At 43.4% G+C, this 27785-nt stretch overlaps 1 protein-coding gene across 6 annotated transcripts in view; it reads right to left on the bottom strand.

Moving 5' to 3' along the window:
* Positions 1-27785, bottom strand: part of CAB39 (calcium binding protein 39) — a 220185-nt gene that overhangs the window by 84196 nt on the left and 108204 nt on the right. For all 6 annotated transcript variants that reach the window (XM_085635004.1, XM_085635001.1, XM_085635003.1 and 3 more), the window contains 4 exons: positions 23124-23288; positions 22099-22217; positions 8715-8883; positions 6344-6403 (listed from right to left, as the gene is read on the bottom strand). In XM_085635004.1, coding sequence (XP_085491130.1) covers positions 6344-6403; positions 8715-8883; positions 22099-22217; positions 23124-23288 — 513 coding nt within the window. The remainder of the gene's footprint in view (positions 1-6343; positions 6404-8714; positions 8884-22098; positions 22218-23123; positions 23289-27785) is intronic.

Genomic DNA, 27785 nt, shown 5'->3' with positions numbered 1-27785 from the left:
ACTGGATGAATGCTAAGCACCATAAATTAAATCCAGATAAAACCAAGCTGATTCTCACGGGCGGCTCAGGAAATCCCTGGAACTCCAATTTTTGGCCACATTCTCTGGGATGCCCTCCATCTCCTGTCAACTCAGTCAAAAGCCTGGGAATCATGATTAGCAATGACCTCACGATGAAGGCACAGATTAATGCGGAGGTATCTGCTTGTTACTTCCACCTCCGGAGAATTAGCAAAATAAGCAGATATTTAACCATTGAGGCCCAGATTCCAGTTATACTTGCCCTGGTTATGTCGTATATTGACTAAGCAAATTCCTTGTATACCGGCATACCAGTTTACCAACTACGTCGGCTTCAACTGGTGCAGAACCAAGCTGCTAGGCTTGTGAATGGCCAACCTAAATATCACCATGTGAAACCTTTGTTGAAAACCTTACATTGGCTTCCCTTGACCCAACGCTGTCTTTTTAAATTAAAATGTAGAAAAAACAGTATGGAGGAACAAATAGGCCGAAATTATTTGCAAAAGGATACTTTTAATTATCCTTTCGCGTGTATATAAATTCACATCTCTTTCTTCATTTTTTTGCTGAGCATGTATAACAAACATATTTACAAAACACAACCTATGTACATTAAACGCAAGTATGCTACTATCCACAAAATAAGTATTCAATTAAGGATCCACCTTTCAATAGTGTGGACATCCATGAGAGCATATACATTGCATAGGAAAAACATTATCTCCATAAGTTCAAAAGCAATGTGAAACTCATAAGTCCCAACACATTCCAATTTTTTTAGGAGCCCTCTGTGAAACCAAAATGTTGACGCGGTCGCGTTTCAGCCAATCAATTCCTTTTGGCCTCTTCAGGACAAGGAAAGCAGCAGCAATCTCGAGTCGATGGAACCGCTCAGCGAACCAATTGTACTAGAGAGAGCGTGAGTCCAGCCCGTCTGTTTTCAATTCTATGGAGAGAAACAAGCAATTGCTAAGGCATTTCTCCAATGACTAAAGGAGCTTCGTCTCACTTAATTATGAGTACCTGGGTCTGGTGGCAATGAAGCCACCTGTCCGTGTACACAATTCTTCAATGGGGAGCAGTCCGGCGTGATGACTAACTTAGATTTCTACCAATTCCGAAGCCAATTCTCTCGCTTTCTTCCACTCACCTATCCCGCAGCGCGAGTCTTTTTAAATTAGGCTGCACTATCTACAAAGCCCTCTCGGATTGTGGCCCGGCCTTCATTGCGTCTAGAGTACAGCGCTATGTCCCCTCTCGAGCCTTGCGCTCTGTCAACATGAATCTGCTGACCCCTTGTCCGTTTAAACGCAAAAAACAGGGGTTCTTAGATTCTCGACTCTGGAGCCACAATTCTGGAATTCTCTTCTCCTCGAATTGCGCCGGTCTTCTTCCTATACTCAGTTTAGGACGTCTCTTAAAACCTGCCTTGTTTGTCCAGGCCTACAACTGAACTCTTCTTTTACTGCTCCAGCAATTGACCGACTCCGCTTAGCGCCAAGAAACCATTGGTGAACATGCGCTTTATAAATTGTTTTTAACACAACAGTAGTGGTCAGCATTTTAAAGAAGGATAAAGATAGTGAGAACGTGAATTCCTATAGGCCTATAAGCCTCCTAAATGTTGACTACAAAGAGTTTTTTCAAACTCCTTTTGCAGTAAGGCAGTATCAGAGGACAGGGTAGAGCATTTGTTGTACACACTCAGTCAGCAAATGGTCTCACACACTCACAAGAACTGAACTCTAGGCCAATTGTTTTGTATATAACAATATATAGTTTTATTTTAGAACCACAAGTAGGTATCAAAATACTTTCTCAGAATGAAATGCTCTAGTTGCATACTTTCAATAAGCAATAGACTTTTAAACAGAATAGTTACAGTTGTTGCAATAGGCAACACAAGTTAAATACAATTATAACACTAAACGCAATATCAATTACTTTGCATAGGAATATTCTTACTCAGGGCTGGATCCTGGGTTCAGCCCTGGTGCATCTCCTGTAAACAGTTGAAAGAAATCGTATTTGTTACACAGGCGATTTTTAAGGAATATTTGTATGTTTCAAAAATCGACACTTAGAAAACTTTCTGGCAAAAACCAGGCAATGATATACTACGGAGGAAAGTTTGGTTATCGGAAAAATCAGTTTTAATTGCTTTGTAGGGTCAGATCTTGTTTTTGACAGGTGCACTGTCACCAGTGTCCACATCATGGGTACACCAGTTTGTCAGACCAGGGGTCAGGGAAAGGAGGCTAGCATACTGTTGCAAGACTTGCTTGCAGTCAGCCTGCTGTTGGGCAGAGGGTGTCTGAAAAGACTACACCATCCACTGTCCCATCTTTTGAGCTCTAGGAGAGGAGATAAGGGAGAGGTTCACTCTCTGCTTCCTGTTCTTCATCAGTCACCATCAGCATGGTGATGTCACCCTGTCATTGTAGAGCTTAAGGCGGTTCACATGGATAACCCTTTTGGGTGTCCTGCTTGTTCACTCTTTTCTCTAGGATAGGGTAAGGCCACTCCATCTATCTTGGAGTGCTCTTGGTGCCACTGGCTCCAAAACCCACACCTGTTGCCCAGGTTGAAATTCAACCAGTGCAGCTTTATGGTCATACCAGTGCTTCTGAAGCTCCTGGCTGGCCTCAAGATTCTTGGATACTTTTCCATGTACTCAGCCATTCTGGACCTTAGGCCAAGCACATAGTCCACAATGTCTTGCTTGGGTTCTTGGAGAGGCCTCTCCCAACCCTCTTTCACCGGGGAGAACCCTACTCCTTTCTGTGGCACTTCTCTGTAAGCGAAAAGCAGGCATGGCAACTGGACATCCTATCTCCTCTTGAGTTTTTCAGGGAGTCCCATGATCATGCCTTTCAATGTCTTGTTGAACCTTTCAACAAGGCCATTGGTTTGTGGATGGTATGGTGTAGTAAACTTGTACTGCACTCCACACTCCTTCCACATGTGTTTCAGGTACGCAGACATGAAGTTGGAACCTCTGTCTGAAACCACCTCCTTAGGAAACCCTACCCTGGTGAAGACACCCAGGAGGGCCTTGGCTACTGCAGGAGCTGTAGTAGTCCCAAGTGGAATTGCTTCAGGGTACCTAGTAGCATGATCCACTACTACTATAATGAACTTGTTCCCTGAGGCTGTGAGAGGTTCAAGTGGACCCACAATGTCCACACCTACCCTTTCAAAGGGAACCCCCACCACAGGCAGTGGTATCAGGGGGACCTTTGGGTGGCCATCTGTCTTGCCACTGGCCTGACAGGGGACACAGGAGCTTACAAACTCCTTCACCTTTTGGTGCATCTGGGGCCAGTAAAAGTGACTCACTAGCCTTTCCCAAGGTTTGGTTTGCCTCATATGTCCAGCTAGGGGGATGTCATGAGCCAAAGTTAGGAGGAACTCCCTGTACTTCTGTGGTTAGGATAAAGACAATAAAGACAGTCTTTATGCTGGTCGTCCACGTGAAGCCTCTTTTTCCCCACAAGATGCACAGGACCTGAACAGTCCCTTCTTCGGGGTATCAGCCATGACATAACCAAGTAAGTTTGAGCAAGAAACACTGGAAATCCAGAAGAAATGAGCAGAGCTCAGTGGAGACTCCCTTAGCACGACGTGCGGTAGAAAATCTGAGGGACTAGAGCTCCTTCCAAGGAGGTTCTAGAGGGTGGTGCTAGCTGATTGGCTACTTGCCAAACTTTGGTCCTTTTTTACATAAGGACGTGGATAGGTTACTACGATAAGGCCTTTTTGGGGCCTATTACTCTATATGTCTACTAAGACATTGCTTTGTTATATACCGGGGACTCCCATCCCGACGACGGGGAATGATTCAGGCATGTGAGTCTATGAAAGATACCCTAATACTGGATAATGGGGAGGTGGGCGACGAGGAGTGTGCTTAAAGAGCAGAGGACAAAAATATTAGCTTAATTGAGAGTGTGTGCGGCAGTAATGCCACTGGGTGTAGAAGGGGCATAAAAATACACATAAATACAAAATAATTATGGAACATACATATAAAGTTTTGCTGATAAATAGCGTGCTGACGTTTAATGACAATGAAATTAAATGACATGTATTGCTTAGGGGGAGAAGATATGTAAATTATATTTTTATTGCAAGTAATATTTGAAGTTTTGTACATTTTGTGGGATACAGAGAAGCATCAATGGTTGAGCAAAATAATTTAAAAATAAAAAGATGAGGAAATATCGTCGATTTTGTGTGTTTTCCAATACCTGTGACAGAGTCCCCTATTCACTAACCCCATATGGGCTGGCAGTTGTTAACTTTCCTGCCACGTGTTTAAAGGCAGCCTCTTTAGGAGGGCGGGGTGGGGTCACGGGGTCTTCTCACAGCCAGGCACAGGCCGTAGGATAACTCCGGAGATCGCTTTCGGTGGGTCGCTAGGGTGGGTGCCGGTTTTGGGCCCCTGGAGGGCAGTTTTTGTTACCGTGGTCAGCAATATCGGCCCCCTGTAACAAAATCAGCCCAAACTGGCCCTCGCAAACTGCTCGGCTGCACACCCCCATCACCCCAGGAGGGTGCCGGCTGAGCAGTTTGCCAGGGCCAGTTTTGGTTCCCAGTCTGGTCCTACATGGTTGGTGAAGGGCTTTTTCTCATACATTGTAAAATAAAAGTTCCTGAATTGCATCTCAACATTTCTTTGCTTACCAAGTGGCAAGCACTCTAACATGGAACATGTTGCAGTGTCAAAGTCATTAAAGTGTCGCCCAGCCTACTCTCGAGGAGATGTTTGACATCTACACCAATTATGCTGAACACTTGGTAGACAAGGGTGTTTTCAGACCCTCGTTTTTTATTATGTCCACTACAGCAGTTATGCTTTCCTGTAAAAATCTAAGAATGCACTAGAGTGCACTTTTTTTTTCAAATTACTATCAATATGTGACCAAAGATCATTACATTTCTTGCCTTTGGCATCATCACTCAGCAAAAGTTCTATAAACGGTTGCCACACGGATAATCTAGCATTCGTGGCTGTTAGGACTGAGAACCAACAGCTAAGTGACACAGTTGAGGACTCTTTCTTTGATGCCACACAAGCACAAAATGAGAAATATTTGTGTTTTAGTTTCAGCGCATAACAAAATGCACCAGAATGGAATAAAACGTCAATAGCATTCTTCATTAACTCTGAAGTTTGTAAATATGCTTTCAGCACACCATCTAACAAGTGGCAAGGATCTCTTACAGGGAAGCACGTCAGCTCAGGTATCGATTTTGACAGGTCATCACACGACTTTCATATACGTAGCTGAATCACTGGAAATACAAACAATATCACTCCAATCTTTGTTGAACTTGGTAAGAACGTTTTGCAGCAGCATTCCAAATGACACAGCATCCCACGTTTTCCAAAAATCTGGTGTCATGTTCTCACCAGTATCCCAGATGCTTTATGACTGCTCTCTTTTCACATATACTGGTTACTATACCTTGCAATGAATGTTTAAAGCCTGGCGTGTTTGGCAATTCACCTACTATCAACACTGACTCACTAGAAAAAGGGGGCTGATGTATCAAGGGTTTTTACCCATTCTCTGTGGGTAAATGTGATGGTACATATTGGGAAAGATTCTTATGAAATCTACTTTTTTCCTATCAGTGAAAGACTGAAACATAGCCAAAATATCAATTATGATTTGATATTTCCTGATTCTCCACAGTTTATAAAATAAATAAACACCACCTAAAGCTTCTAACCACTGTATCTTTAGACCAAAAACTACAAAACTTAAAGGAAGAAGAAACAATATTTTAGTGACATCCCTAAACAACAAAACTCAAGCGGAAAGTTAGCCCAGTCTTTCTTACTGCTACCTTACATAACAAAGTTACATTGTATTGGCCCCTTCAAAAAGAAATAAAAATGAGTCTTTCACTCTCATTTTCTTTCTTTAAATGGCATTTAGTATGGCTGTGCAGTTTTTTTTTTCAGTGTTTATATGTTTACACTGGTGAGGGCTATTTCCCTTCTGGTGGGGTTTTTATCAGTTATTATAGGTTTGAACCTAAAACCGGACAGCCTAATTATAAACTTAGAGAAAAGGCTACAGTATGCATCTCAGACTACTCGTTAATCAACCAAAAGTATTAAAATGAAGCACTGTTACAACTTTATTCAAATACATCAAAATTAGTCATGATGCCGTAAAACCGGCACACAATGCTTAGCTGCCAAATGTAATCAATATTGGAGAGGCTTGTACCACTCTACAGTTTCTCCAGGGTAGACAAGGTATAAATTGCATAACTTAAATGAAAGAGGAAGCCTTTTACTCACCCGATCATAATGCTGCTCCAAAAACTCTGCACTTAGCAATTTGTGCCTCGTAAGCAGATCCTGAAAAATCGAGTTTTAATTAAAGGCCCGCGATGCACAGACATTTCATTTGAAAGATATATGTATAACCAAATTAATTAACTGGCATTAACGTATACGACTCTTTCCAACCAAATTATTATGAGTCGAGTTTACCTTTCAGCACACAAACATACAGTGCAATGTGGGCGAGCAAGTAAGTTGGCTACCTTTCATTTAATTTCAATCACTAACTGTTAACTTTTGTTCTCTACTATGCGCAGCTTCTTCTCTAAACATGCTTGAGAAAGAATACAGATTTAAATATGCATTTGTCTCTAAAACTTCTAATTTCTGCTGAGATGGAAGACATCCAGAACACACTTTAATGAAAGCTGCAGCTCCGCTTAATTTGTTATGGATACCTTACAGCCAGGACCACAGGAATTATGCAATTCTGAGGCCGCAGCATTTACAGCATGATTAAGGGTTGATTTAATTTGTCAATATACACCATTTGGAGCAGAATGTTTGGATTTCAACATATGTTTCTTGTTTAAACAGAAGAGAAGTTACTAAAATACTACAAAAAAAGCACATAACATTTCAGTGAAGAATGCAGCATTCAGGTGTAAAACTTGTGTTAATGCAGAAAAAAGTTTGACAAGACAGAATGAATGTGTTTTAAAATGATAAAATATCCAAATAATCCTGCTACCAAACGTCCTGCATTATGCTCCGTTAATTGCCTTTTTTTTAAAAAAAAAACAATTTGGTGAACTCTACAGCTTGGTTTGGTCCTTCATTGCACTTCATTCCATTGACCTTGGTTATAACCTCTCGACCACAAAAGTTAGGGATGCTAAACTCTGAATCAGAGTATAGCATCCATGACGTTGTTATAGGATAGTAAGGAAATGTATCTAACTTGTAACAATTTTGCTAATTGCTGTATTTTGTAGATACACATCTTGAGTTTGGTCTTACTGAACTTGGTGAACTGAAATGAAAACCCTCTGGTAATCAATTTCACCATGATGTTCATAGCTCTCTAACTGACAGCAGACCATCACACACACCAGATTGGTCAGGCTTTTCTGTGAATTGCCTCTAAACTGCTCTTATATCAATAGGATTTCTGTTATTATACAACAGCCCTACTTTTACGTTGTTCCTGAGAAAGTATTGTATTCTCATTCACAGTACCAATAAAGTATTTACAACCCTTGTCTCAAGATTAGAACCTTCACACTTCCATGACAGACCATTCATTTTCAAAACAATATTACCGATTTGGGAAGTTATTTCCTGAAATTATAGGTTTAGCACCGTCAAAAACCCAAGCGCTGTCAACATAATCTACTGAATGGATGGGTTAATATAAATAAAATAGTCACAATTAAGTAAAACCTTGTTTGTGCGCATTTAACCAGCAAAGCACAAAGATAATTTCAACATAGTGGGCTAATGCATCTTTTGTATGGAGGCACAGATGTCAGCTGTTTTTTTTGCGAATTAAGAAACCTTTTTTGATTTCAACAAATATTTTTGTTTTTCTCGTTGCCCCTACTCAATTCAAATTTTAACCAGGACCATTGCGTTTTGTCACTGAGAGGCACAATTATGCTCAATTTAGCATAGAAAAAAATGACTTGTCTTAAAGACCCAATTAACAAGGAATGAGAATAAGTTTGAAAACTTTTTAATGGTTTTGTTAAGAATTTGCAATTGTGCTTACAATTTAGGAGCTTCACAATACATTCTACATGGGTGGTTTAATTGAGAATAATGCTACGGATAGCACTTGAAAGTTATTGGACAGTGGTTATTTAGGGACTAGGGAAAAACAATCACTCAAATACCACTAGATGCAACTTCCAATTCAGAGTAGAAAGACAAAAATAAATTGCCACTGGATGTACTGTTTGCACTTGATGGTACTGTGGTGTCAATTTAAAGAAACCTAAGCGAGCCAGAAGGCTGGAATTACAAAGCCAGCCTTTGGAATGAGTCACACAGCCTTAACCACAATGGTGTCTTTTATGGCATCAACAGTCGAAAAAAAAGTCTTTTGGTGACAAAAGAAGCTTGTAACAAAATAAAATTCCTCCACTGATGCTGGGTTCAACTGCAAAGGGGACTATTGTGCTTTTACGATACAATGACTCAAATATTGTCTACATGCTTACAGAGCAAAGCTCGGATTTAGAACTTTCTGCAATTTCTCTTAGTCATCTAACCCAGGTTTGCCTAAAAAAATTGCACTTTTAGGTGAACTAGCATGATTAATGTGAGCTCAATTCCACTCTCTGCTTACACCATACATGACAAAATGTTAATGATAATAAATTACCTTGAAGGTAGCAAATGCATCGGAAGCAATATCAAATGTTGACATTTCCACATATCTAAAGAAATCGTAGAACTGTTCAGACCACAATATAATTTTAGCCAATGGTTCATGTCGTATGCATTCTCTTAACATTATACCACAATTCAGAGCGATTTCTGGAGATTCATAGCTATAAAAGTAAAGAAAATGGTTACAAAATAGTACATAACTAGGTATAATTAATAGTTAATATAATATCCTCAGCTCCTATTAATCAAAGAAAAAAACGTGCAGCTGATCTATAAAATTTGTGACTTTTCTTCACAACAAAAGACGTACGTTAAACATGTTAAAAAAGCATTCCTATTGATACCAATACTTCATTTTCAACAGGCCACAACTGACTGCATGTATTTTAATAAATGCCTATTCTTTTTTCAGGTGAAATTTAACTATCGGTCTCTTGAGCACTACATAAATTGCTTAAGGTGGGATGAAATTAATAAGTAAACAACAATCAATAAGTCAGCAATTCTAAACAAAATGAAAATCTAACTAGGTTCAAACATCAACATTTTTGTATTAATGCAACCAAGTTTGGGAGAATGTTTAGACCCAATGATGCATTTGAATATCGCATGCTTTTATTCAGAACGACATATCCAAACTTAAGTGTGACATGTACTGTTCAATAGATGGTTTTGCCATTTGCAAGCAAAGTCAGAGACTGAGACCAGAGGCCAGAGACAACCAGACACTTGTGGATATCGGGGCAGCCCCAAGAATACTCCTAGCATCCTCACCATCACCACCACTTCTTGGCGGTACCGTGTTAAAGGAAGAAAAGATACTGAAGACCCTAAGTCTGCTGAAAAATGATGGGCAACTGTCTCCCTGGAACTAAGTGGTCTTTTTGACTCATTCCCTCTCCGTTGTGCCCTGGCCAAGCTGAAAGGAGAATCCCGACTAGCCACGTGGTTAGGAACTACTCAAATGATTGTAGCAATTTGTTGCATCTTTTAAAAAGAATGTACTTACCTTTGAAAAATCATATCTGGGGATTCCCTCAATAGATTTGTTGCTTTGGTATCCAAACCGAGATGAAAATGTACACTATTTTTATACATTTGTGTTGTATTTGTGTTGTGTCGTTTTTGTGTACCTGTTACTTTGGCGCTTCACACTAGTTCCTTTAACCCCTTCAGCGCTGCGGGAATTCCCCCGCGGTGCTGAAGGGTTCGAGCGCGGGCGGGCCCATGACGGAACGGTTCCGTCATGAGCACAGCGCAACCGATGCTCATGACGGAACCGTTCCGTCATGGGCATGGAAGGGGTTAAGTCAGACTGCTCTGTGCCACAGCTACCCAGTGTAAGAAACTGGCTCTATATATACTGCACCAACGTGAGGTACAGTGTGTACAAGGGTCTCCAGAGGTTTGGCAGAGGTTAGAGTTAGATAGAACCTTACTCTCTTAAAGTAGTAGCTTGGTCGAGCAATAAGGCAGTATCAGAAGACAGTGTTAAGCATTTGATGTACACACTCAGTCAGCAAATGAATTCACACACTCAAGAACTGAACTCTAGGCCAATTGTTTTGTATATAAAAAAAAATATATACGGTTTTGTTTCTAGAACCAAGCAAGCCTGGCACAGGTAAGCATGTAAATACTTTTCTTCTACAAGATGCTGTTGTTGAATACTTTCAAAAGATAGTAGGACTTTGTACAAATTCGAGTTTACAGGGGTTGCAATGCAATTAGATTACTTATCGGATTACTTTTACTAACAAAGTGCTTGACTCCTAGATTCAGCACCGGGGCATTTCCTGTTGAGTATATACGTTTTAGTTAGAGGTACGGTTTTCAAAGAATATTATGGTATTTCAAAAGTTGACACTTAGAAACTTTTTCACATAGAATTACCAATGTTATACTATGGGAGGAAATTCACTTAGCAGGGAAGTTACTTTAACGATACTTTTCTTACTCCGTGCTGGATACCTAGACTCAGCACTGGGACATTTCCTGAAAACAGTTGAGAAAATGCGTTTTGGTTAATCGGGTGATTTTTAAGGAATAGTCTCAGTTTTCAAAAGTCGACACGTAAAAACTTTTTGGGAGAAAAAGTGTCAATGTTATTCTAGGAGGAAAAAGAGGTTATCAGTTTCCAGGTAGGTAATCGGTCTTTAGAGTTAGGGTTCTGGGGTAAGACTCAGGGGTCTCCCAGGGTCAGTGATGCACTGTGGTACCCTCAGCGGCATCAGGGCGGTCGGTTGCAGAATTTGGAGTTCCAATGTTATCCTATGGAGGATAGGGGGACTCCGGTTGGTGGCTGCTGGCAAGCAGACCACTGGGTTGTGGGAGCAAAGCACCTAGGGTTAAGCTCAGGGCAAGTTGGGGACCAAGTTAGCACCAAAGGGGCACCCTCAGCGGCACTAGGGCGGCCGGGTGCAGAGTGCTGTTTTGAGGTCGGGTGCCCTGTTGATTTCAATGGAGAGTCTCCGGGACAAAGAAACACCGCAGGCTCGGGCACGAGGATCTTCCAGGAGTGACCACCACTTCGAGGGGTAAGTTGGGATGTTGAGGGTTGGTTAGGCACCCCCGGGTTGGGCACACAAGGCCGTGGGGCGTCGGGTGCAGGGGTGCCTTGGGACGTCAGATTTTCTTATCCGCTCTGGTCCCGGTAGTGGGCGTCCTCTGGGTTGAGACTGTAGGCGTCGTCTGGAGGCGGGTCAGGGGTCGCAGGATCTCTGGCCAGGATTGCCGGGGGGACCTCCTCGTGGTATTTTTCCACTCTAGCTGGGGCGGGTTTGGCAGGTGCAGAGTGGGCTGGATTCGCGGTTCCTGACTGGCACCAGAAGCTGCAGTTCAAACACGCCCGGTGTTCACGGGAGAATCAGCTTGGAAAGAAAGGCAGGCAGGTCCTCCGGGGTTTTTGAGGTTGCTGGCCGCTGGACATGCCGGGGTTTTGCAGGAGCAAGTTCGAGGGCAGACAGGCCTGTAGAGCAGGGGCCAAGTCAGTGGGCGTCGTCCTCTTGTTAGCTCTGCATGGCTTCTCGTCCTTCTCTTTTCTTGTTGTTGCTGGATCCGAGGAAGGAAGGTTCAGGGTGACCCTAAATACTAAATTATGGGCTTTACAGGTAGGTAAAGGGCAGGGACCAATGGGTCCCTTCCCTGCGGTGGGTACACCCCCTAATTCTGCCACTCTCCAGTGGGAGGGGGGCAGGGGCCTGTCCCTGGTTGGCTGGGTCCCCCCATCCTCAAGATGGTGGGGACTCGCGGTTGTGCTTCACCTCGCCTCCCCCACCTTAGGGGTGGCATTGGCAGAGGTGGGCACACCTCTCTTCCTCACTTGTTTTCCCTGCCGGTTCTCCTGCCCAAAGCGGGGGGTAGAACCAGTGGGGACCAGTTGCTGAAAGCAGCAAATGGTCTGGAGAGGCTCAAAAAGGCGGCATGCCTTTGAAGCTTCTCCTTCGTGTACCCTGCCCATCCTGGGGGAGGAGGCTAGGCACCTCGTCCCAGGATGTGCATTGTTTCAGGCCCCCGGGAGCAGCAAGCTCTCGACCCAGGGGTCCAGAAACATGTCTGTTGGTGGCAGCCTAGGCAGCCACTCAGTCAGGTCACTGGAGGTTGGTTGAGTTTCAGGGAGCATCTTTAAGATACCCTCTGTTGTGCATTTTACATTAAACCCCACAATGGCATCAGTGTGGGTTTAATGTGCTGAGAAATTTGATACTAAACTTCCCAGTCTTCAGTGTAGCCATTATGGTGCTGTGGAGTTCGTAATGACAAGCTCCCAGCACCATATACTCTTGAATGGCAGCACTGCACTTACAGTGCCCAGCAATGGATTGGGGCACTGTAGGGGTACAGGGCTCATGCACCTGTACCCTCACCACCGGCATCGGGCACCCAGCTAGAGGGTGGCTTGTGGGCATGGCACACAGGGATGTGTGCCATGTTGACTCTTCGCTTTGTTCTGCACCAAGGGTGGCACAAGAAGTGCTGCAGCCCTTAGGGGCCTTCTCTGGCCACAGTGCCCTGGGTACCTGTGGTACCATTTACCAGGGGCTGACCTGTGGCCAGAGATGCCAATTGGGTTTAGGCTTCAATGCAGTTTTAGGGAAGGATCACAAGCCCTGGGCATCTGATTGGCAGGAGCCCAGGGCGCACACAGTCAAAGCACATCACCAATTCAGCAAAATGTGGGGTCATACCATGCAAGAAAAAGGGCACTTTCTCACACCCAGGACTGAGCTTAGGGTTTTCTTTAGGAAACCTAACTGTACGTGATAAAGATTGTGACATTATTATATGGTGAGGTCTCACAATCACTCCACCTTTTAACAAGGTCTCTTTAGTGAAAACCATATAGTATTCAAATCTTTGCTTCTCCCTTAGAGAACAACGAAATTCCATGCCCTTCAGGCAAAACAACAAAATTGCCTGGAGATATTTTGTCGGCCTGTTGGTGAGAACTGGGCCCAGACTATTCGGGACAACAGGCTTTCAGAAAGTACCAAACCTACCTAATTATTACTCAAGCATATGACTCATTAGATTAACATACCTTGTCTAATCTGTTTGGGGCTCATCTTATTTCCTTTGGCTTCGCTGAACTAACTGCAAGAGGCGCTTTGGCATTTACTGAGATAAAATAAATACAAAAGCAAATTGTGCAGATAATGTTTTCTCACTTCAGCTCAGGTATGCAACTGCATATCCATTCATCAGAAGCTATTATGTATGCTTGTACAGTCAGAGAAGAAAAAAAAAGTTACCTACCTATAAAAACAGTCAAATATTAAACAATTCACAGGTAGGACTTAAAAACTACAATAAAAAAAAGGTTTGCGGCCTGCGAATAACAAGATCAGAAAAATCAACCATCCCATAGGGAATTTATTAAAAATGTATTCAACGGTACCATCTTGGTACAATTTTGGAAAGGTCACAGGTTTACTACAACAGGCACTAAAAGTACAGGAAGAAAAAAATGGCATGTGTGAATCTATTAAGTTCAGTTTCCGTAAACAACTATCCATAAATTGGTTTTCTGAGGAGTCAAATGCTAATCAAAACAAAGTTAAATGATGTACACAGCATGCAATAGTTAAACTAAAAGATAAACAGTAGAGAAAATTGCTTTAGTCGCACAAGGGGAGAATGCTCTGCAACTGAGGTGCACTCTGAAGGCAGAGCTTAAAAAAAGAAATTTAAAAAAACTGAAAATAGGGTTTTGTTGGTTTTGCTAGGAGTTCTAATCCAAAAAACATGGCAAACAAGGAGGACCATAAAGGGGAGATTTTTGACACAGTGTTGTGTGGAGCTTTGATGAGGGCATTTCAGAATAAATGACTGGAATCTAAGCTTGATCCTGCCGCCGCCCCCCCCTTTCAAACAACTAAATGAATTAATGATTGTGGGGTAATATTTTTTTTTGCAGGTAGTGAATACAAGTAGTGAATTATGTGCTCATCAGAGGGGACAAGATCAGATTTGTAATACAGCTAATGTAAAGAGGTTTTGAACATCAATCTTGCAATTAGTTATGTCACTGATGTAGGAAAGTGCCCATTTGTGACATGGTCACCCACACCTTTTGCCTGGTATTTGGTGTGATTTTTGACAAAGTGCACTGGGTTCCTGCTGACCAGGTTCCCAGTGCCAGAACTCTTTCCTAAAAACGGTACAATTGTTTCTCCCAATTAGCAATACCTTTACCACCCTCTAAAAGTCCCTAATAAATGGTACCCCTGGTACCTAGAACCTGATGTACTAAGAAGGGTCCCCAAGAGCTGCAGCATGAATCTAATTGTACCACCCCAAGGGACCTATCACCAAGCACATGCAAGTCTGACATAGATGGTAGTGTGTTTTGGTGCAGACAAAAGTGAAAACACGACAACACAACAAATCCCTGTGTGCCATGTACCCTAACAGTGCATGTAATAATTGTAAGTCACCCCTACAGCAGGCCTGACAGCTCTAAGGCAGGGTGCCTATTATTACAAGCGAGGGAATACCTGCATGAGCAGAAGTGTCACTGTGCTAGTCAGTTCCATTATTCCAAGTGCAAATGGCCAGGGAAGACCTTTTTAGACATGTGCTGGACACGGCTGAAAACTAGTTCCCCAACCTATATGATGGCTTCACTGAAGATATAGATGTTTGGTATCAAACATCTCATATTAATAAACCCACACGGATTTCAGTGTTGGATGTATTAACACATGCACCCAGAAGGCACCTTAGAGCTGCCCCCTGAAAATGTACTTGCCCCTGGTGTGCTGGCTGACAGGATTCCGCCAGCCTGCCACCAGGGACGAGTGTCTGACCCCCAAGGGGAAGAGCCTTTGCTCTCAGGATGTCAGAAACAAAGCCTGCTTGGAAAAGGGTGTTTACACCTCCTCCCACAGGCTGGACTGCTGTTAGCAGTATATGGCAGGGGAGCTTCAAAGAAGCCATCGCCTTTGAAATGCAATTCTGGCTCCCCTCACAGGGAATAAAGCTGACCCCCTTTGACCAGAGCCCTTTGGCACCTAGACAGGCGGGGAACTTAACTAGTCAGGTAGGCGTGCCAACCCCCAGGCTAGTACAACTCCTAAGGTGGCCTAATCTGAGGTGGACATGACTTTACAGAAGTAGCCATTTTTATGATCGCAAACTTAGAAATTCTGTGACAGGTGTTGCCCCCTTCCCACAGGAAGTGATCATATAGGGGCAGAGTGACCCTAAGGGTTAGTAGCCCATTGGTTACTATCGTACTTTCCCCTAACGCCACTGAATTCAGCATTTAGGGGAGCCCCTGGCAACAGAGAATGAGATCCTGCCGACCTGAAAGATGAAAATGGACGTGAAAAGTCACAACTGCAAGAACATACAACTGACTTGGAGCCAATACTGCTGGCCAGCCTGCTGATCTCAAAAATTGCGCTAAAAGACGACTTGTTCCGCAGCTGCTGAGTCCCACAAGCCTCGGACACCCGCAAGCACTTCACCCATGAACTAAAAGCTCTCAAGTTGCGGACTGGCTTCCCTGCATCCTGCATGCAACCAAAGACTCCTGAGAGGATTTTGTGACTGCAGAAACCAGGTGCCTGAAGACACCACTGCACCCGTCCCTCTAAGCCTGCGTTGAAGTGGGCCAGGGAGAGTTGATGGATAACAGGATGTCATTGTAGGTCCTAGGTGCATAGATGTGGAAAGCTTCTTGACTATTTTTTATTTCTTACACTAGGTCTCAAGTACGATGGTGAACTGGCCACATTGGTGCCAAGAACCACAAAAGATGGTGAGCTGGTCAGTCATATATGTAGCTGTGTTTGTCAGGAAACCTTTGCAGACAATACAGCGTGCTTGGAACTGGTGCGGGCAGGCAAAAGGAGCAAGAGTCCTATGAGGGTGCGAGTGATGTGGTCGTACTTTAGACCTCCAAGAAGTCGTTATGCAGTTTGTGGGATGCTCTTCGAGTTGCAGTATGGAGAATATGATGCTGTGGGGCAGAGCAGTGCTTTCATCTAGATGTAGCAAAACAATGCCAAAAACAAATTCTTCAGTCACTAATGTGAAGAAACAATTTTACTTTCTTTCATAGCAAGAGCCTTCTTGTTGTCCCAGCAATGTGTTCCTTGGGTGAGATTGGTTTCGAGGGTGAATTTGAGTGACTTCGCAAAGGTCAAAATCTCAGATTTGAATTTATCAATGTTAATGTTAAGTAGGGTTGAACACGTTGTTGTATACTGTTGACAAAGAAGAGGGATTTGGTTTAGGTGGGGTTAAATTTCAGGTAGAGCTGGACATCCATGTCTGGAAAAGAGATTTGCAAAAAGACATGTGAATTAAAAAGAAGAAGGGGCTTTCTATGAAGAGGGGTTTGTCTTTGGCATATTGATGGATTTTATGTCGTTGCTGGTAAGCATAATTTCATGTGGTTCTATGTAGTGGCTGAAGATGCCTTGAGACAAGATCGAACCCTGAGAGGACTCCACAATCTGTGTGATGCTTTTGGGATCTGTAGGAGCCATGTGAACAAGTTTATGCCAGTGTAAAAGGAAGGAGGGGAACGTTAATAGTAAATACCTATTAAACTTACAGGGTGTAGCTGGCGGATGCGGTTTTAGGAAGACGAGAAGTCATAAATGTGAGGTGGTATGGGGTCCTTTATATCTGAAAAGAAGAGGACATTGTCCATCATTTGTACAGTAGCTGTTTCCATGCAGCAGAAGGATTTGAAGACAGATTTTTTAGATGTATTATGGAGCTGGGGTAGGTTGCGTTTCTTCGGACCGGTCTATGATTGGTAGGTGAGTGATGGCCCGATAACTGATGAGGTACTTTGATAGCTGGTGAGGGACTCAGGGTCTAGTGTGGAGTTTTCTGGAGAGAGAATATTGCCGGGCTTGAAAGTTTCTGGAAAGATGCGTTTAGTGGCGACTGTGATAATGTTAGGGAAGATGGCATTAATAAAGAATGAGGGGTTAACAGGGTTGGGGCTTAAATAGACAATTGCCAGAAATGTGAAGTGAACAAGATTGTCTTGTTAGCAGTTGTGCTCTCCCTTGAGTCAGGGTGTCTCTTACTAAAAGACCCTAAAACATTTAGGCATTGTGAGACTTCTGTAGCAGTAGTATATCCTTCATTCACTGACGAGAGTTTGAGGTCACAACACATGTCAAGAAGGAAGGCAAGGATCCAAATGGCTTTAGCAAGTGCCAGGCTAAATAGAACAGACGCCTTGGAAACACTACTGGTCGTATGGCCAGGGTGCTCTTCTTGACTATATCTGATGCAGCTCGGATAGCACTCCAAAGAAGGAAAAATGCTTACCTGTAATCCTATTTCTCTTCCAGGGAATTCTCATCAGTCATAATCGGAGTGTCTGAGTGGGTCTGTGAGTGTGTGTCTAAGTGTTTGTAAGGTTGTACCAGTAGCTGTGTCAGTGTATGGGCCACAACGGAACCACGCTTGCCCCTTTATTCAAGAGTCCACAGTTTTGCACAAAATGTCTACCCAAGCGGAGTACTTTCTACTAGTTAATTACTAAATGCTACTTCCTTGGGTAAATGTCCAGTACGTACTCTACACAACAGCTGCGTAATGGAGCACGAGAAATGTCACCAGTGACCTTGTGATTGGTCCTCGTGCATCTTTATCCAAATATTTGTGATAACATGAATCTTCCTATAGAGAAGACTATGAGTACAAAGATGTAAATCTTCACCAAACAAGGGCACTTCCTCTTAACTATATGAAATAAGTGCTTCTTTGTTTTGTGAATATGCCCTCATATTTCGCAGCAGCAAGAATGTGTCATCAAACTCGACGGGATAGGCACTGGGGGGCCTTTTGGTAAGCTGCCAAACATCGTGGCATGAGGAAGGAAGACCATTGGATACTACTAAGATGGATGGGAAATGGCCAAACAGGTGGATCTTCATGTGATTCTGCACATTTGTATAGTCGTAGTCGCTGGAAAGGGAAACCATGGACTCTGCTCTCACCAGGTAACGACAAGAAAGAACCCACTTGTCAGTGTCAATACACATTGCGCTCCAATGGATCAATGATGCATTCACCTCCACAAAGCATTTCAGATTGTTTTTCAATGGGGAATTGCAATGAAAAAACACAGATTGCCTTTGACAAACCCAAGAGGTCAGGATTATTTGTCCTTTACAGAAGTGGAGCTTCAAATGGGGTACATGCTATGTTTATATATGTGTTTCAAGCGGAGGTTTAAGTTCTGTGTAAATTAAGTAGGTTCTCATGTCAGCTCCCCTGCAACAGTTCTGCTGTCCAGCTTGCCCACAGTCCACTATCCTCTGCTGCCTGTACCTGCTGCTCTGTATGTGCCTCCTCTGCTCGTTTCTTGCTCTGTTTGAACTTTTCTGGTCTGCTATTTCTGCTAGTTTTTCTGACCTGTTTGCCTTTCCTTTTAGTTTTTCGGCCCTCTGTTTTGCCTGTTCTGCTTGTTTTCCCTGACCAGCATTTCCTAGGGACTGCTTGCAAGGTTGCCTGGATGCGAAGTGTTGGCATTTTGCATTGTGGGGAGTTGCAAAAAGGTCGATTTGCCGAGTTCCCCATTTCCCAAGTATTTTATGTAGTTCTAATTGATGGAGTTCCAATTCGTGGAATGCTGACGTCTGCCTGCTCAGACCGTCTGCCTCTACATTGCCCTTCCCTGGCAAGTGTACTGCAATTATGTCTATGCTCCCTGGGATTGCCCATTTCCATAGTTGTTGAGCTAGTATTGAGAGTGCTAAAGACTGTGTTCCTCCTTGCTTGTTTATGTAAAACATGGTGGTTGTGTTGTCTGTTTGTATTAACACTTTCTTTCCGTAAAGCTGAATCTGAAAGGCTTTTAAAGCTAGGAACACTGTTTTTAGCTCCTCCTGTGTCCACAATACGCTCACCTTGAGGCTGTTCATATGTGCTCCCCATCCTATTTGGAAAGTATCTGTTATGGTCACTGTTGGAGTTGGTTGTGTGAAAAGTCTTCCCTGTGCTATATTTGTTTTGGTCCACCATGCCAGCTCTTGATGAACTGTTTGCGTGACAACCACTAGATCCTCCCAACTCCCTGTTGCTTGTGACCATTGTTCTTGAAGCTATTCCTGGACAGCCTCTTGTGCAAGAGAATGTTGGAGACTAAATGAATGCAGGACGCCATCATTCCTAGAATTTTCCCCACTGTCCTCACTGTCAGAGTTTGCCCCTTGTGGTACAGCTGTGTCTGTTGCAGAAGTGTCAATGTTCTTTTCTCGCTGCTGTTCGGTCTCTGGTGACGAATTGTCCCAGTGTATTGAAAAACCAAGTTGAACCAGTGTCTCTATCACTTTTTGTAAATACTGTTTGCAGAGACTGTGTGAGTTTAGTATGTTTTTCTTCACCTCTGGCTTGAAACCGGATATTCTAAGCCATGCATGTTTTCTTTCGATAATGCCAATCATCATCTGTCTGCTAGATGTGTCTGCACGTGTCTAGGGCTGATTTTAAACATGTGTTTGCCATGATCTTTCCCTCTTCCACCAAGTGGTTTGCCCTTCTTTGGAACTGTTCAGGCAGGTGCTTTAATAGTTCTCCTACCTCTTCCCAATGCAGATATGCGTGCCTGTTTATCATTGCATTTGAATTTGCAATGCGCCACTGAATTGCTGCACTCCTTTAGACCTTTCTCCCCGTAAGGTCCATTCTCTTGCTTTCCTTGTCTGGCGGTGGCCCAACATTTGTTGGTAACTGCTCCTTTTCCTGGCTGCTGACATAATGATTGAGCCAGCTGGCACCGACCCCTTGATGTACAATGGGTCCTTTGAGGAATGGTTGTATTTTTTTTCACCTCTTGGTGTAACTTCTTTGCTCTTTAAATGCCTTCTTCCCTTGATCCAATACAGTTGGTGGCATGGGTAGAAACTGGCTCCTTGATTGTGTAGGCAGTAAAGTCTCTAATAGAAAACATGATTGTGGCTTTTATTTTTCCCGTTGCACTCCATATATATGCTGCCCTTTTTATGACATCCCAATGTCATTTGGTGGTGAAAGCCTCGAAGGATGTGTCTACCGCTTCTTCTGTTGATTCGCCATTGAGATCCTGCCATTGTAGGTCTTGAGCCTCCAAGATCGCTGAACCCACATAAGTTAGTGCCTCATCGTCTCCTTCATTTTCGAACAATTCCTCTTCTTCTTCATTGAGCTGTTCGGGGGTTGTCGGCGTCTGCAGTTCCTCGACCGGTTTCTCCACTCCAGTCGATGGTTTCGGCGGTATCTTCAATTGCTTTAAAATGTCATCGAATTCTTTTTTGTGTTGTAAAATGGTCGCCATTTCAGCCTCTAGCCTCTTTTTTGCAATCTCGGACGTGTGTGTGTTTCGGTGTGGAGGCCTTCAGCCTTTCTCTTCGTGCTCGACGACGTCGACACTTGTCGAAAGCTGTTTCGACCTCTCTCGTTTCGTCAGAGGCGTCTTCTTCTGGACCGTCTTTCGACGTCTTTGATTTTTCGCCGTCACAGAGTCCTTGTCGAAGGATACGACAGATTTTTTTCTCTTTGGATGCGGCTGTGGTCGACTGTTTGACACCGAGGCTCCTTTTGAGGTAGTTGAAACATTTTTTCGTGTTTCCTATTGTCTTTGAGGTCGACGGCTCACCTTCTTCGAAGTCTACTTCTGGACCTCTACAACTGAGACATCTGTGTACTAGTCGACTTCAGGGCCTTCAGCGACATTGTCCTCCTCTTTACTGGACAGGCCCAGATCTCAAAGCGACTGTGCTGGCTCTTGGCCCTGCATGTTGTAGTTGGCCCTTCTCTTTCTCTCTCAAGGTCTTTGGGGTGAAGGCCGAGCACGCGTTGCAATCTTCACTTCGGTGATCCAGTGGCAGGCAAAGTTTGCTGACCGGATGCTGATCTTTTTGAACATATTTATGATGACAATTCTTACAGAATCTGAAAGGTGTCTTGTACGTTAGCGTACACAGGGAGCCCCCTGCATGCACGTTATCCGTGTCGTTGAAGTTCCATACTTTTTTCCTTTACGGCGGTTTGTCGGATAGTAGTCCGGTACGTCAAAACGTGTTTTATCGCTGTTTTGTATAAGGTCCACCTATTTTCGTTGATTCTTCTCTCCAAATCTCTGGAGCTCCTTCCGTAATGATCCAGATCCAACGGTGGAAAAAAGGAATCTGAAGATGGCGACCAAAGGTGCGAGCTTCCAGAAGAAGTACATCAACATGACAGGACGACACTAAATGGTGGTATGTCGATGCCCACCAACAACAAAAAAAAGAGAGAAGAAATACAATTCCGGACCCAACCATTAGATGGCAGAATAATGTACAGCATGAGAATCCAGAAAAGATTCACGCTACAAAACAATAGATGCTTGCATAATGGGCACAAGTTGAGATACAGTGAACTCTGACTTACTTCACTTGACATATCTATTCTGTGAAAAGGTATCAAAGCTCAAGTATATCGGAAAAAGAAAAAGGACATCCTAGTAGTTCATTAGATCCCAACAGAAAGACACTTCCCAAACTAGACAAGGGAAACCAATGTTTCATATTTCGCTGGCACCTGAGCTCTAGGTCGTATCATGAACATGTGTGTGCTGGAATTACGAAGGAGTGTGTGAGCTCCTCTAAACAACAATCTTCCTCGGTAAAAAGACTTATGATTTCTTTTTGGTATCATTGTCTGCTCTAGAACACTGCTGTCCTTTTGCCCATCATAAGCCCCCTAAGTCAGTGTGCTTGAATGAGCTCTACATTTGTTTTTCTCCAAATCCATTAAACCCTATTCTTTGAACACGCTTGTCCGAATTATGCTTTTGCTGCAGACAGACCAAAAGGTCTTCTGGCATAATAGTGTGAAACATAAGGAAAGAAATGCCAATTACTCAAATTAATACATACCCTTTCAACAACATGAACAGTATATTTTGCTGGGTACAGATATATTCCACAGTCGGAGTTCTTGTACCAATCTGGCGTCTTAAAATGTTGTTGAAGATCTGAGCTACATCCTTTTTGCCCTGGTAGAAAAAAAATGCTTGGTAAATAACTTAATGCACATCAAAAAATGAAAATACAAATAAGCAGTTCTTCTATTTTCCAAACATGATCAAATAATAAATGCCACAATAATCTAAATGGTGTTTTCCTTAAAATTATTATGTTAAGGAGTTTGGATGCTATATAAGCAAGAACTCCAATTATGGAAGCTGTACACATTTATAAACCTACCCTATCATTATTTTTGAGCTATATGCACCACTATTCACAGTCCCAACCAATGCATTTCACATAGCTAAATTTGAGTTGGTGATATCTTTAGCTAGTTGATATGCACTTTTCTCTGCGTGATTTCAGAGTAGCTAAGTTATGCAAAGAAAGTCATGTCTTCGGACTGCTATTTGAGAGTTCAGAAAACTTCACAATTTTTTAACCGTTTACACTTTCTAAATAAGAAAAACTTTGCCTAAAATGCTGGGCTATGGTTGGTGTACCATGGATTTAGCCTACAACCAATGGAATCTGGTACTCTTAGGTTAAAGTGGTGCTCATGTTACTCAAACAAGGTCGCTAGCTTGGAAAGTTTTGTGGTCTTGGCTTGTAGCTCACTGATGACAGACACAACCTATCTTTCAATGGATGAAAATACGGATTTTCATATGAAGCAGTTGGCTGAAGTGAGGAAAGTTATAACACCACTGCTCAGAAACCTTTTACATCAATATACAGTTTAAAATCCAAGTGTGAACATTGTGAATGCACTAACATGCCACTACACTTGCTTCTTGATCTCTCAAACAAAACTACGACATATTCTAAAGAGTGAGCTGCTTCAAACCATTCAAAATAAAAAATCTTTTGTGCAGCCTTCACCAACGGAGAAACTAACATTCACACAGACAAGATCGTATGTTTGGGTTTCTTACCTCAAAATCTATTAGTTGCAAATCTGCCACTAACGTGCTCAGAAGTCCACTGTTGTATAGTTCTTGAGCGAGCTGTGCCACGGCTTCCGTCTGTGGTTCCTTCTCATTTGTGCCATATAGGATCTCTTTCATGGCCACCAAATTCTTGGATACCTCTTCAGTAGCCTGAGGAAGAGGAATAAATCCAATATTCAGAATGCACTAAAGCCATTCGAGTAATTCCATGCCCACTGTTAATCGCTTCACCAGAGCACTGTCTCCCCTCCAGTTCCATCTTACATTTGCAATGGTGGTGGCCATAATCAAATGAACAAGAGGTTATGCCGCTGTTTCAATGGTCTGTGCTGGACTCCAAGAGCAGGGCACGTTCCATTTTTTAAGGCGCTATGAATGTTTTGTACTGCGGATAAACATATCTGGGCTGCAAACAAGCCATATTAAGACTAAAATGGCAGGGTTCTGGTCTCTGCATTAGAGTGCTAGACAGAATCCTGACACCCAGCACATAATGGCATTTTCAGACAATAGCATGCCACAAATAGGCTTCCCTACCACTTAAGAGGTTTAAATTAGCAATATGAAAGATGATCTACAAATGAGAATATTGCCACACTAACTATTGCAGATTTGTATAAAGCAGCATTAATCAGATTTCTTTTTACAGCGTTTTATCAACCTCCACTTCATAAGGAAAATGAGCAGGTTTGACTAACGTCTATAACTGAAATATCAAATGCTCTTCAAAGATGGAAAAGCAACCTGGATTTTTGCATTTACATTCAGTCCCATTTTTTCACCTTAACCTAAGATAATAAAATAATGTTATCCTCAACGTGGTGTATGCATAAAAGATACCAATCGCATGGTGTTGACAATGCACATAAAGCTATGCTTGACACAATAAGCCTGTCCAGAATATTTACAGAGACAGATTTATCAATTTAAATTACAACATATCCTTGAGTTTTTTCTTAGCATAACAGATCGGCCACCCTCAATTGCAAAGGTAAAGAATAAGTCACTAAAGTCAGCCCGAAAACACAGTTAAAGAAATTGCTTTGAGTGCTTATCTCCCTTGATTAATGGTCAACTTAATAAGGAACATTTACAGAAAGAATACATTTTGAAACAAAGAATATTTGTTTAAGCTTATGGGAGACACATTTCTCCTTAACGCAATCCTTCACCTTATAAAAGATGGCATGACTGTTTAAATTAATTTGACAGTGCCGACAAGTTACATATTTGTTTCTCATGGATTTATTCTGTCGGCTCAGAAAACTGCATAAAGAGATGTCACATTTTAAAAACGGTGATAAAATGTTGCTTCCAACCATTTATTCCAATAGGCAAAAGCTTATTTATCATCTCACCAAGAACCTCAAACAGAATAAAAAGATGAATCAAAACTTTAGTATCCAGTTTCAAACTGTCACTAAAATTGTCATGTTGATTGGGTTATTAAAAAGAAAATGATGCACAACTGTCATCCTTATGGGTTTAAAACTTAAATGTGTGTAATATGTCCCAAAAAAGGGCAACTCAAAGTTACAGATTGAGAGTGAAAATAATTCAATTTTGTTGCTTGCCTTAAATTTATAATGTATACCATAAGGACTGGAGCTGCACATGCCTCTATCACAAAACTTAAACATAGTGGTTGAACACATGTATGCTTTGTGTCTTGAATTAAGATCTTGCATTTAGCGCATCGCATAGAGCTAGGTAAGTACACATTGTTCTAACTGCACAGTCATCAGTTGGACAGAGGAGGAAAGTTAGTATATGTTGGTATTGAAAGTAAGAAGCAGGAGGAAGCTCTACAAACAAACCAATAAACACACTTGAACTGAGGAGATCGCAATGGCTGTACAGTACAGAAATGCACAGCAGGAAAAAAAATTAAAATATCATAAGCGAATAGATTCCATCTAAACACCCCAGGAGCTCCAATCTCAACAAGTGATCTCCAGCAAGAGCCAAGTGGCCTATTTTGCATGGATAAGGTAAAGCGATGGACAAGGGAGCAGTGTCCCAGGATAGGTCTTCCATTCCTTCTTCCTCGCCCCCACAGATGATAGTACAGAGAAGGGTTATAAAGATACAACAAACAAATGATGGACGGAATGCTGACAATGCAGACATTCTCCCCCAGTCAAGAGATCTGGGTTAAATCCATCGTTCTTTTGCCCACTATGCCACCCCAGTTTAGACATGGCCATATGCAAATCAGTCTTGACCCTGTGCCTCATGGGAACAGTCCAGCCCGAACTGCCAAGCCATGTCTTCCCTGGACCGGAATCAAGCATCCTAGGACCGGTTTCTGGCTATCAGCCGTCATCAGCCAGGATAGCTTGACTCCAGTGGCGTAGTGAGCACGGGTCCCACGTCTGGGAATACCCATCCCACTTAGGGCGAAAAGCGTTACAACAAACAAATGATGGACGGAATGCTGACAATGCAGACATTCTCCCCCAGTCAAGAGATCTGGGTTAAATCCATCGTTCTTTTGCCCACTATGCCACCCCAGTTTAGACATGGCCATATGCAAATCAGTCTTGACCCTGTGCCTCATGGGAACAGTCCAGCCCGAACTGCCAAGCCATGTCTTCCCTGGACCGGAATCAAGCATCCTAGGACCGGTTTCTGGCTATCAGCCGTCATCAGCCAGGATAGCTTGACTCCAGTGGCGTAGTGAGCACGGGTCCCACGTCTGGGAATACCCATCCCACTTAGGGCGAAAAGCGTTACAACAAACAAATGATGGACGGAATGCTGACAATGCAGACATTCTCCCCCAGTCAAGAGATCTGGGTTAAATCCATCGTTCTTTTGCCCACTATGCCACCCCAGTTTAGACATGGCCATATGCAAATCAGTCTTGACCCTGTGCCTCATGGGAACAGTCCAGCCCGAACTGCCAAGCCATGTCTTCCCTGGACCGGAATCAAGCATCCTAGGACCGGTTTCTGGCTATCAGCCGTCATCAGCCAGGATAGCTTGACTCCAGTGGCGTAGTGAGCACGGGTCCCACGTCTGGGAATACCCATCCCACTTAGGGCGAAAAGCGTTACAACAAACAAATGATGGACGGAATGCTGACAATGCAGACATTCTCCCCCAGTCAAGAGATCTGGGTTAAATCCATCGTTCTTTTGCCCACTATGCCACCCCAGTTTAGACTGGGGGAGAATGTCTGCATTGTCAGCATTCCGTCCATCAATTGTTTGTTGTAACGCTTTTCGCCCTAAGTGGGATGGGTATTCCCAGACGTGGGACCCGTGCTCACTACGCCACTGGAGTCAAGCTATCCTGGCTGATGACGGCTGATAGCCAGAAACCGGTCCTAGGATGCTTGATTCCGGTCCAGGGAAGACATGGCTTGGCAGTTCGGGCTGGACTGTTCCCGTGAGGCACAGGGTCAAGACTGATTTGCATATGGCCATGTCTAAACTGGGGTGGTGTAGTGGGCAAAAGAACGATGGATTTAACCCAGATCTCTTGACTGGGGGAGAATGTCTGCATTGTCAGCATTCCGTCCATCAATTGTTTGTTGTAACGCTTTTCGCCCTAAGTGGGATGGGTATTCCCAGACGTGGGACCCGTGCTCACTACGCCACTGGAGTCAAGCTATCCTGGCTGATGACGGCTGATAGCCAGAAACCGGTCCTAGGATGCTTGATTCCGGTCCAGGGAAGACATGGCTTGGCAGTTCGGGCTAGACTGTTCCCGTGAGGCACAGGGTCAAGACTGATTTGCATATGGCCATGTCTAAACTGGGGTGGTGTAGTGGGCAAAAGAACGATGGATTTAACCCAGATCTCTTGACTGGGGGAATGTCTGCATTGTCAGCATTCCGTCCATCAATTGTTTGTTGTAACGCTTTTCGCCCTAAGTGGGATGGGTATTCCCAGACGTGGGACCCGTGCTCACTACGCCACTGGAGTCAAGCTATCCTGGCTGATGACGGCTGATAGCCAGAAACCGGTCCTAGGATGCTTGATTCCGGTCCAGGGAAGACATGGCTTGGCAGTTCGGGCTGGACTGTTCCCGTGAGGCACAGGGTCAAGACTGATTTGCATATGGCCATGTCTAAACTGGGGTGGTGTAGTGGGCAAAAGAACGATGGATTTAACCCAGATCTCTTGACTGGGGGAGAATGTCTGCATTGTCAGCATTCCGTCCATCAATTGTTTGTTGTAACGCTTTTCGCCCTAAGTGGGATGGGTATTCCCAGACGTGGGACCCGTGCTCACTACGCCACTGGAGTCAAGCTATCCTGGCTGATGACGGCTGATAGCCAGAAACCGGTCCTAGGATGCTTGATTCCGGTCCAGGGAAGACATGGCTTGGCAGTTCGGGCTAGACTGTTCCCGTGAGGCACAGGGTCAAGACTGATTTGCATATGGCCATGTCTAAACTGGGGTGGTGTAGTGGGCAAAAGAACGATGGATTTAACCCAGATCTCTTGACTGGGGGAGAATGTCTGCATTGTCAGCATTCCGTCCATCAATTGTTTGTTGTAACGGGTTATAAAGATACAGCTCGACTGCCTTCACTTGGTGATGAGTGATCGGAGCAGAGATCTAAGGAGTAAATGGTGATGCTCAGAGGTTAACATCCTTAATCCGGATCCTGCACTGTCTGGGGAGCTAGAATTTG

This window comes from Triturus cristatus, chromosome 11, assembly GCF_964204655.1.
Source record: "Triturus cristatus chromosome 11, aTriCri1.1, whole genome shotgun sequence".
NCBI classification, from domain to species: Eukaryota; Metazoa; Chordata; class Amphibia; order Caudata; family Salamandridae; genus Triturus; species Triturus cristatus.
This window is presented reverse-complemented; position numbering and strand designations above follow the sequence as displayed.